Source organism: Stegodyphus dumicola, chromosome 4 (assembly GCF_044657685.1).
Source record: "Stegodyphus dumicola isolate Sdum_Otavi_A_Nest chromosome 4, ASM4465768v1".
Classification (NCBI taxonomy): domain Eukaryota; kingdom Metazoa; phylum Arthropoda; class Arachnida; order Araneae; family Eresidae; genus Stegodyphus; species Stegodyphus dumicola.
The window spans coordinates 222,820,404-222,832,401 of NC_140771.1; the positions used below are offsets into that span (position 1 = coordinate 222,820,404).

An 11,998-nucleotide genomic window follows, 5' to 3' on the forward strand; every position below is an offset into this window, starting at 1 on the left:
GATACTAGCATGTGTGTATTTCAATATGGGTGTTTCACATGGACTTTGTTTCAAAAAATTGAAAGCTTTTCTTTCATTGTCTTCAAAGTGGAAATAATTTCTTTTCTTAAGGAGGTCAGTTAATGGTCAACTAGGGAAAAATTTAGAATGAATTTACGAAAATATCTGACAAGACCAAGAAGACTTTGTAATTCTCTGTGATTTTAAGGTTCAAAGGATAATTAATAACATCAGCTGTTTTAAAAGGAGATGGGAACAGTTTACCATTTTTGATGACATAACCAAGAAATTCTGTTCTACAATTTAAAAATTGAGATTCATCACAATTATTTTCGGAATGATCGAGAAATTCAGTTCTACAATTTAAAAATTAGGATTTATTAAAATTATTTTCGAGTCTGTAATGAGAAGCAATTGAGAAAATGGGCTTTTATTTTCAGCTTTAGCAGAAATTGTGATGTCATCTAAAACAAGACCTTGAAAGATTAGATCCTTGAAAACTGAATTCAGAAATCTTTGCAATACAGAAGGTGAGGTACAGAGACTGAAAAGTACATGTAGAAACTGATATTGTTTATTATGGATGACAAACAAAGTGCAATGATGGCTGTTTTTGCTGATTCTAACAAAAGGAAGAAAGCATTTTTTAAATCGATGATAGTGAACATATTGAAACATGGGCAGGATCTTGTAGTTTATCCTGTAAATCTTCTATTAACAGTAAGGGATACCAATCTTTAACTATCTTCGTATTTAATTTGCACTAGTCTATATATACTATTGGACTACCATCTTTTTTTACTATCATAACTTGACTAGAATATTCGGATTTACATGGTTCAACTATGCCATTGGCTAACCAGGTTTGTATTTGTTTATCTACAATGTCTCTTTTGACAAAAGGTAATTCCAGATCAGTTTGTTTAATATCATGTTTATAAATACGAAGTCCATTCTTTTTTTTATATTAACTTTACCTGTTTAAGAGTGTCCATGCTGATTATAGCATAAAATTTCATTATATTACTGTCTGCACCAGAAACTTTAGTTGTAAATAATTCTACATCTGTTAAATTGTAACTTTTAAAATAACCCATTGGTTTAATTTTGTCATTACTAAAGCCGATAAACATATTAAGAATTACACTGAAAGATGGATTTCCTGTTTGTTTATAAACATTGCTAATGATAACTATAGATATGACTCTGTTCTTTGTTTCAGATATTGCAGTGTTGTTTTTTTTTTTTTTTTTTTTTTTTTTTTTTCTTTTTTTCCCCCAGTATTTTGCTTCTGAATTTTTTTAATGTGTGTGAGGGATTTATGACTAAAATTTCCACCAAGTTAAATATTTGGGTCTTTGATGATTTTTGGGATGAAATTTAGGTAAATGACCAAACCCATTACAGTTGTAACATTTAAATGTCTGGTAATAATTATAATTTGTTGTGAAACCTTTTCTGTCACATAAAACTAAAAATTGATATAAAAATATAAAAACTGAACTAAAAATGATTCATGACATTAATCTAACAGTTTAAAAAAGAAAGAAGATCAGAAAATGTAACATCACATTTTGAATTTGTGTTTTGCTTAAAATCTAAAACAAGATTTTCAGACAATAAATTTAGGACAGTTGAAGTCAAAAATAGACCATAGGATTTTGAATCTTTTTGCATTGAATCTAAATTTCACATTGCAATATCAAACTCATCAAATGACTTTCTCAAAGCTGGAACATGTGGAGAGTTTTTAACACTCTGCAAGTTTAAAATTTTACTCATAAAATAATTAATGATAATAGTATAATATATACTCATAAAATAATTAATGATATCTTTATGACCAAAATGATCTTTAACGTTGCACAATTGTCATAATTTTTATCATTTAATTAGAAATTGGATACTGCATTTAATGCTCCTCCAGTCAAGTATCTTTTTAAACAGGAAAATTTTTCAATCAGTAGTGCTTTCAAATGAATTTCAAGATTCATTCCAATATTTTGGGTCTCCTGAATATGGTTTGATTATTAACTTAGGAAGTTTATTGAAGAGGATGAATTTAAGATATCATTCAAAGTGCATAACACTTTTTCAGATGTCAACGAGTTAGTAAAATTTCCTTTCTGCTTTAATGTTTATTGAAGCAGAAAAGAAATTTTACTAATTTAACTACTAAGTTTGTTATTATACATTTTTCTTGGTAATCAGCACAAGTGCTTTCTTCTTCCTCAGTTAAGTTTAATTTATTCATTTTTTTCAATTAAAACTTCTAGATGTTCCTCTTAGATATCAGATATCATCTGTGAGGGCAACATCAATTCTTGAAATTAGTTTAGTAGTATTTGCTCTTTTGACACTTCGTTTTCATTTTGATTTTTCAAAATTTTCTTCAGAAGCCATGTTTTATACTTTTGTTTTTATAAAAAATTATTTATTCAAAGCGAAAGTTATAAAAGTAAAATGCTCATCAGTAAGCCTCTATTGCTAATTCACTAGGGCTGATGATACGAATGCTGCTCTAAGCACAGTCCAGAGGAATTGAAACATAGACATAAACTTTGTTATGGGGCTGGAACTTTAACTTCTGACACCGTAATTTTGTGGAAAAAAACATCACTAATGCTCGAGTTGTTACTACCCTATGATTTATTTACATGAATTAAAAATGATAAGAAAAGAATAATTGTTACATCATCACATGTCTTAATAAGTCATCTTTTACACACTCATCTGCAAAGCTATATTTGATAAAATAATTTTATAGTGAAAATAGCTTTGTTATCAGTTAAAAGTTTTAAAAGCAATTGCTGTAATGAAATCCTTTTATAATATACAAATATTTCAAAATATTTTTATAATATTCGCTTTAACTTGCCTAAGAACTTTTGAATTATTTAGTATTTATGGAACTTTGAAATGGAAACAAAGTATTCTTTTCTTTGTTTTTGGCGGCCGAGTGGTAAAGTCGCTGAACACTGGTAGTTCGGTCCGAGGTTCGAATCTCGCGAACGGGCTGGCTGTATAGGTGTTTTTGTGATTTTCCCCATGTGTAACGTGTATACGAGCCAGTGTTCCTTAGAAAGTCCTCCACGAAAGCCATTCCTCCCTTTAGGCAGATAGCCCTCGAGGCTTTGCCATAATCACACACACACACATCTTTGTTTTTGTAGAGCTGCAGATTTTAGTTAGGAATATTTTGCCTAAAAATTTTTGCTAATTTTTTAAAATTGTATAAATAAAAAAAATTATATATGTGTAAATTTATATGAAACTTTCCAGTTTTTAAAATTATTTCTGAATTTAAAATATATTTTAAATGTGAGAAATTTTAAAAGTAAAAAGTTTATCTGAATGCATTTCAATGAAATAATTTACTTTTGTCATAATGCTTCGCTATTATAATTTTTTTTTTTTTTTTTTTTTAAATTTCCTGTAGAGATAAAGGTGTAAAAGTAGAATTAGGTATACCAGAAGAATTGTGGGATAAGCCTTCTGCTGAAGTAACAAATCTTAAAATGCAGGTGAGTTGCTAATCTTCTGATTATTAGTTATTAAAGAGGGATTTTGATATTGCATTACTTTATGTTTAAATTCTAAAGCACTCATATCATGTCAAATTTTAAAAATCTATGGAAAAAAAAAAAAAAACTAAAATTTTTATTTAATTTCTCATATTTGTGTATGAACCAGTACTTACTAATATAATATACTGCTAATAATCTGTTTCATTTTTTGATGATGAAATGTATTTTCAGTGTCATCAATCAGGCTGATGAAATAACTTTTTTGATTTTCAGCTGATATTTTTTGTCTGTCATATTCAAATTGCTTCACACTGTTGTTCACTACCACTTGCTCTGTGTCTGCTTGAATCTTTCTAAGTAAAAAGGCAGGGAATTTCTGTTGAACCATTTCTCAAATCTTATTCTCTGTTACTGATACTATATTTCTATTGTATGTCTTTTTTATGAACAGAGCCTTTGCATGATAATTTGGATACGTAATGATATTTTTGAAAAAAATACTATACGCTTCTAAATATTGGTTTGTTTGTGCTCCATTTCTCAGCAAATCTAATAAACATAGGGTGAAAAAATTGCAACATTTTTTATAATATAGTCTGAGTGTTACAAATATGGACTTCTTTAGTGGGTAAAATATAAGTATATACGTGAACTTAAATATATTTTCAACATTTCTTACCTTTAATTTATTTTTGAGTTATGGTTTCATTTCATGCATTTCTCTTAACTGATATGTTATATATCAAGACTTAGGTTGAGATGTTGCATCTATACGGCCCACGACAATGTCACGCGCAATTTAATCTATTGCGGCGTTTCTGTGTAATTAAAATTTTTTTTCCCGCCATTTTTCTCGAGTGTGGCGTTTACGCTGATGCGGTCTTTTTTTCTGGAAATCACGGTAATACAGAATAAAAAAAAGTTGTCCCAAGGCTTTTTGTCAAGGAAGTGTCTCCCCCCCCCCCCGAAAAAAAGAAAAGAGACAATATAGATATGCACTTGTTTTAATTGCATTCAAAACAAAAATAGAAGTCATTTGCTTTGCCTAAGAGAGAATATTAATTAAAAAAAGTTCTGGCTGGAAGGATTTGGAACCATTCCTAAGGTTGTCAAAGGTTTGCAGGAATCAGGTGCAGGGCTTGTATTTTTAACTTTATGCTGGTGAGAATTGGTGAACACACAAGTTACTGGATTTTTTGTTTCTGAAGCTGAAAGTTTTTTTTTTTATTTATACATTTATTTTCCCTGACTGACGATTACGGGAGAAAGCCTTGATTAGCCTCATTAAGCTTAAAAGACATAACTAATTCAAATTTAAGTGCATCATTTATTTCACTATTTCAACTTTCTTCTTTCTGTGAAATAAAGTATCCTGTTGCAAGTATAAACAGATAATATATATGTAGTAATATATATAAAAGATGATTAAATACTTGTTAGAATTTTGAATTATATTACTTTACGAGAACTCTCTAATCTATATTATTTGCTATCATTATTTAGCATGCCTGTGTATAAAAATTTTTATAACATATTTTTTGTAACTAATTTTTTTATCTTTAAATATAGGTAAGGGAGGTAATGCTTTTGATCAAAAAATTGAATAATGAGTTTTCAGTAAGCACATATAATGGTCCAGGGTTCGTAGCCGTCCTTACAAGTGCTTATAAGTCCTTATATTTGAAAATAAAATATAAAGGCCCTTATAGGTGCTTACTTTTTCTTTAAAGCCCTTATTTTTTTTGTTTTTAGTGCTTATTTTTTGCTTTTAGTGCTTTTTTTAATGAATGCGCATTTTTCCTCCCGTACAAAAGCCGAAACTAAATAAACAACTTTTCGTCCTTATATGGAAATTCAGATGGTGAATCATACTCCCGGAAATAGCTTCCCCCCGCTTTCTCTGCATTAACGTAACCTATGGTACGCGCGAGAGTATAGACAGGTGCACGTCGTTCTTTTGGTCAAAGAATTGCGAAAACCGTAGAAAATTCCGGTAATTCGGTATTCTTTTCCGCCCACCCAAATACTACACACGTTTGAATTTCTATCAAGATTTTAATAATTTGCATTCTCGTTCCGCGTGGTAAGTTCATATTCGTGTTTATTATGATCGTTATGCTTATATTATGAGCATATGTATGAATATTTATAGTAATATAGTTGCAGTAGCTGCCTGAAGTGTAGATAAACTTCCAAAAATGGGTGTATTTTTACACAGATTAGCTTTCTAAGGAATAATATTCGGAATGGCTTAAATAAAAGGAAAGTAATCGAATAGTCAGAATATCCTCCCCCCCCCCCAATACATTATACAATACGGAGGTTCTCCCCTTTCTCCGCAAAATCTCAATATTGAAACAGCAGACTTTTTTTTTTTTTTTTGCCACTGTCCAATCTGGATGAATAGGACTAAAAGTTTTGCGCTCTACCCAACCCAAGCGAAGAATGAAAATTGCAGAAATTTAACGCAATCTGTTCAAAATTAGAATCAAAAACGCCCCAGATTAGTAAGTCTCTTTCTTTCCTTTATTTAGTTCTTTACTCTCCGAATACCGGCAGCTGTTGATTCCGATTGCGTAATATCACATATGGAAGAATTACGCCGCACGTATTGCGCAATAATGTTTGCGATATTTTGTAGAAATAATTAATTTTGATGTTCAGTCTGAGATTTATTTATGAACACTTAAAAGAGTTTTACTGTGCTTTCTAAGCAGAATATTTCTCAGTTTCGTTGGTCTATTTTTATATGATGCACATATCGAAATGTCAAAATCATTTATTTAGCCGAGAAATCTAAAGAACGGCTACAATCCCCCCCTCCTCTTTTTCGGGTTACGCTCGACTATAGGGAATATTCGGCAATTTCCGAGTATGCGGGTTAGTTAAGCTTTTACTGTTTAAGGATGACTGAATGAAGCAATTTCCCTCTCCTGATTTCAGAAATGTGCCTCTTTTTTACTTAAATTACTTTGCTTGGAATATATGTTAAGGAAAAACTGTTATGCAATGAAAATTTAGAAAATGTTCAGAATTTTGATTTAAAATATTTAAATATTAATATGAGTGGGAAAATGAATTGTATTTATTATTAGATGCCAAGCGAATACAATTAATATGATTTATTATTATTTATTTTCTATATTTTGAACTGAAATTTCATCATTAAATCTTGTAATATAGTTTAGTTCTGCATAGTTTTTTTTCCTCTCATTGTAAACTAATTCTGTAAATTGAACTGTCATTTAAAATTAAAAAAAAAAAAAAAAAAAAAAAAAAGTTGTTTTCCATGGTTGAGGTAATGCTCATTCTCCTGATAAATACTGCATTGCTCATATTTTAAATTGCAAGTCTAATTTTTCTTTTAAGGTTATGCAGTTGTGTATAATGTAATTAGACAGGTGCTTATTTTTTTTTTCTTAAAATGTAACTGCTTATAGGTGCTTATTTTTTTAACTAAAATGTGGCTATGAACCCTGTGGTCCCCACAACAAGTTTTTATCATTTTTGCACTATTTGTCTGTATGTATATAACGATTTTTTCATCATGACTGTCTTATCAAACTTATGATTTTTTTTTCCATATTTAAGTTTTGTGCAATCACACAAAGAGTTAATTAGATCTTTGATAAAATTGGACAGTTGAAAGTAGTATTTTACTTAAGTTCATAACTATTTTTGGAACTACTCTTATATGCACCCTTGGGTCGCCAAATTTCTCGCCAAACTTTTTTGGCAAGAAACTCCATGGTGCCATATTACTATCTAAATTTTTTGTCTACATTTCGAACTTTAAGAATAAAATGTCTCCATAAACGTGATTTTCGCACATGCAAAAACCACATTTTGAGATATGTTTTAACTTAAAAAAAATCTACAAATTGCACAATCTAGGCAACGAATGAATCTACGATCTATGCACACCTCGCTTTAATAAATTAACATAACAACAATAAATTTCATAGAATACCATGTACACAGCATCCTGTTTAAACATTAAAAAAATCTAAGAATTGCACAATCTAGACATTATGCACAAATCAACAAAATAAACTAAAATTACAAACAATTCAAAAAAACAACAATAACAACAGAAATTCATAGTAAAAAAACAATGAACATAACATTATACAAAATAAAGACAGTAAAATAAAATGCACTTACCATAATACATTCGTAAATAAAATTTTGCCAGTCACACAACGTCTGTGAACAAAAGTGCCACGATTTTGCTATATCACATCTCTTTCTGCGATTCAAAATTTTGAAAGTAACGATAAAAACTTCCTCCAAAGTTAACTTACTACACAAAAACCACAATCCAAATCTTAAACTCCGCTAACAGCCACATACTTTACCAGCAAGCATTTGACTGCAAATCCATACAAGAACTATCAGAAACGCCCTTCTTCGTCCGAATTCTCATAGCAGCTCCGCTTTTCGGACTCCGTTTTAAAAGTCCCACAGAAATTCCAAAAATACACTTCGATCCTCATAAACACACCTGTGAACAAAAATTTCGTTAACAACTCCAACATTGTACCTTTTAATACTAAATTGACTTTTCACACAATCTAAAATACGCGACTGAAACCTTGCCACCACATCTATCATTACAACACAGGCCATTTCAAAACACACACAGCATAAACCAACAACAGCATGAAGCAAAGCAATTAAACCGCTCCAGCAAAAGAGTTTTCAATGTCAAAAGGGTTGCAATACAACAGACAATCGTGCCAAAAATCAGCGCAGAATGCATATTGGCACATTTGGTGATCTTAGGGCACATATAAGAGTAGAGCCCTATTTTTAATTTAACAGCTGAAAGCAATACTTTACTTGAAACCTGTGACAGTTTTTAATGAGAAATTATATTAAAATATAATCCAAAACTCTTCATTTCTAGTATTTATGACTTTTATACCTGTGGGAACACCATATTGGATTCTATATCACATCTCTTTCTGCGATTCAAAATTTTGAAAGTAACGATAAAAACTTCCTCCAAAGTTAACTTACTACACAAAAACCACAATCCAAATCTTAAACTCCGCTAACAGCCACATACTTTACCAGCAAGCATTTGACTGCAAATCCATACAAGAACTATCAGAAACGCCCTTCTTCGTCCGAATTCTCATAGCAGCTCCGCTTTTCGGACTCCGTTTTAAAAGTCCCACAGAAATTCCAAAAATACACTTCGATCCTCATAAACACACCTGTGAACAAAAATTTCGTTAACAACTCCAACATTGTACCTTTTAATACTAAATTGACTTTTCACACAATCTAAAATACGCGACTGAAACCTTGCCACCACATCTATCATTACAACACAGGCCATTTCAAAACACACACAGCATAAACCAACAACAGCATGAAGCAAAGCAATTAAACCGCTCCAGCAAAAGAGTTTTCAATGTCAAAAGGGTTGCAATACAACAGACAATCGTGCCAAAAATCAGCGCAGAATGCATATTGGCACATTTGGTGATCTTAGGGCACATATAAGAGTAGAGCCCTATTTTTAATTTAACAGCTGAAAGCAATACTTTACTTGAAACCTGTGACAGTTTTTAATGAGAAATTATATTAAAATATAATCCAAAACTCTTCATTTCTAGTATTTATGACTTTTATACCTGTGGGAACACCATATTGGATTCTATCTAAAATGAATAAATCAGAAGTCATGCTTTACTTGAAGCTCAGAACAGATTTTATTTGTTTCAGACATAGTTTATAAACATTCAGATATAATTTGCATTACCAGAATTTTTGTATTAGGGCAAACTGTTCATTAGGTAAATGTATATTCATTTGGTTTTCTTCATATTTTTATTGTTGTTTATGACAACAACCTTTTTTTTTATCCCCTGGGGAGGGGTAGAGATTATTTTTACTTTCAGAATTCTTGCTTATAGCATTTAGATATTGTATATTACTTGTTCTCTGCTCCATTTCTTACATAATTAATTACATTGAAATATGTTTTAGTTATGCTTTCCTTTCATATTTTGAAATAATGCACCTTGCATGATTAACCTAAGAATAGCCTGACAGATAGCCTATGAAATAATGATGCAAAGTATATGATTATTTCACAGGTTGAACATTAGGATATTCAAAAGAAGTAATTGCATGCTTTGTTTTCTGAAGTATTATAAAATTCAAATTACCGGTAATGCTCTCATATAATAATATTCTTGTAGATTTTAAATTCTTTCTTCAATTAGCTATTAAATTATGTTTCTATAAACACATGGAAATGTATGAATTAAAAGAGTGTAATGTGAAGGTTTTACTTATACAGGAAATGGGAAGTTATCCATAATAACAGTTTTTAAATAAATAAAGTGCTTTGTCTACTTATAAATTATATATATTTTTTAACACTTTTCTAACAGTATGCTTCTCACATAGTTTTTGACTGTCACTAAGTTGTGTATATTCTTTTTTCATTATTGTCTTGCCAGTTTCTCATCATTAACAAATCTGCCTTTTTGCATTTATAACTGGAGAGTTTCTTTGATAAAATAATTAAACAAATCTCTTTTATGAATCAGTTAAAACTGCTCTAACCAACTATTCTCCAATTTTGTTCAGACATTTTAATTAATTTTATTTAATGAAACAAGTGAATGTTGTTATGTAGATCCATTTTCTGTTTGTGAAATTTATTTCATTTTTATAACATTGCTTTTTAAAATCTCGTTCTGCTTTTTTTAGTTCTGTCAGAATAAATATATATTATTAGGTTGCTTTTACTTATTAAAAGCTATTATTATTAAAAAATTTTATTACATTCCATAGTGTTTAAATTTTGAATTGCCATAATAGTTTAAAATTGTTATTCTGAATTTTTTTTTTTCCCAGTGTGAAAATTTACTAGAAAAACATGAAGCTGATATTGAAGACTGGTATTTTAATCATCAAGATATACCACTAAAGCAGTTTTTGTGTGTTGATAAAGCATTGAATAAAGGAGATACTGGTAAATATATATTTATATGGATGCTTTAATTTTGATATTTTCTGCTGTGTCTTTTACTATGAAAACAAAATTCACAAAAGTTCATAATTTTTTTCATAAATTAAATATTTACTGCATTATTAAATTCAGAACATATTTATTACAATTACGAGAAGCTGTTTACAAATATATATAATTCATGGATAACATAGACAGTCATTGAAGTGAATTATACTCCTCATGATGTGAGGAACTGGCTAACAAGATTGAGGTCTTGTTCCGATGGAAAAAATCTTCAGACTAAATTAGCCATGTCTCCTTAATTTTTCAGTAGTATTTCACATCCTCTGATTCATTATATCTGGAATGATGTCAGAGGAAAAACAAAATCATTCATTCGTTCTCCCTCCTGAAGTCGAGAGGCTTTGATGACAGACATGGTGCAGAACACTAAAATCTCTTCACACTAGTTGTGAAGTTATGTCTCTTGCATTGTCAATTGGAATGAATTATTATGTTTGCAATGTCAGACTATGTTGTCTAATACATCATAAAAGCTCGAAAAGAGTGACTTGCAAGACAGCACACACGATTTTGTTATCTCTGTGTGGTCTGCTGCATGTTAAATGATTTAGGTTTTTTTTTTTTTTTTTTTTTTTGTTTTTTGTTTCCAATGGCGGACACATGCCTATAATGGCATTGGCCCTATTATGGAGGCACCAAATAGGTGGTCACCGTTACTTCCTATGAAGGGACAGACAATTTTATAGCCATGCCTTCTCCGAGATTTGAACCTAGGCCCTTTATCACAGTCAGGCTCCCCTAACCACTATACCGTCTGGACAATATATTTATTAGTAACATAACTTCTCTTAGTATTTAAATGAGTAAAAGATATGGTTTACTGCTCTCAAAATATCTAAATATTATTCAGTATTTAATATTTATAAATATTTTAGGATGCCTTGATGAAGCATACATAGCTCCAGAACCTGAAAAAAGGCCTAAAGGGGAGAAAAAGCAAACTAAAAAGAAGAAGAGCAAAAGTTCACCAAAAAAAGTTGAAGCAGATGTGCCAAATCAAAAAGGAGATTCTAAAGATGAACTTTAGTTACATTAAAAATATTATGAGAAAAAAGTTTTTATATGTATAATTTTCAATTTGTTGAATATTATACTTCCTGTATTTTTCATGTTCATAACAAAATACTGTATTTTTTTATAAAATGTTTGCTTAAATATATGTGATCAATCTGTATTAGGTATTGATTATTACCTTCTCTGTATTAAATGTCTGCATGATATAACAAAAAGTTATTCTTTCTAAAGACTCACCTTGTGGCCAAGTCGTATATATACATTAAAAAATATATATCAACATTAAAAAATATATATCATGGTACTTCTAAGTACATAGACATGTATTCTGAACTAGAATTAAAGTAGGATATATATTGAAAGAAGCAAAATTTGGAATTATATATCAAGAAAATGC

At 30.0% G+C, this 11,998-nt stretch overlaps 1 protein-coding gene across 1 annotated transcript in view; it reads left to right on the forward strand.

Annotated features, from left to right (window-relative positions):
- The window catches only part of CNPYb (FGF signaling regulator protein canopy b), a 32,374-nt gene extending 20,613 nt beyond the window's left edge, over nt 1–11,761 (forward strand). The window contains exons 4-6 of the mRNA XM_085816027.1: nt 3,440–3,524; nt 10,407–10,524; nt 11,463–11,761. Coding sequence (XP_085672153.1) covers nt 3,440–3,524; nt 10,407–10,524; nt 11,463–11,614 — 355 coding nt within the window. The 3' untranslated portion in view covers nt 11,615–11,761. The remainder of the gene's footprint in view (nt 1–3,439; nt 3,525–10,406; nt 10,525–11,462) is intronic.
- The last annotated feature ends 237 nt before the right edge of the window (nt 11,762–11,998 follow it).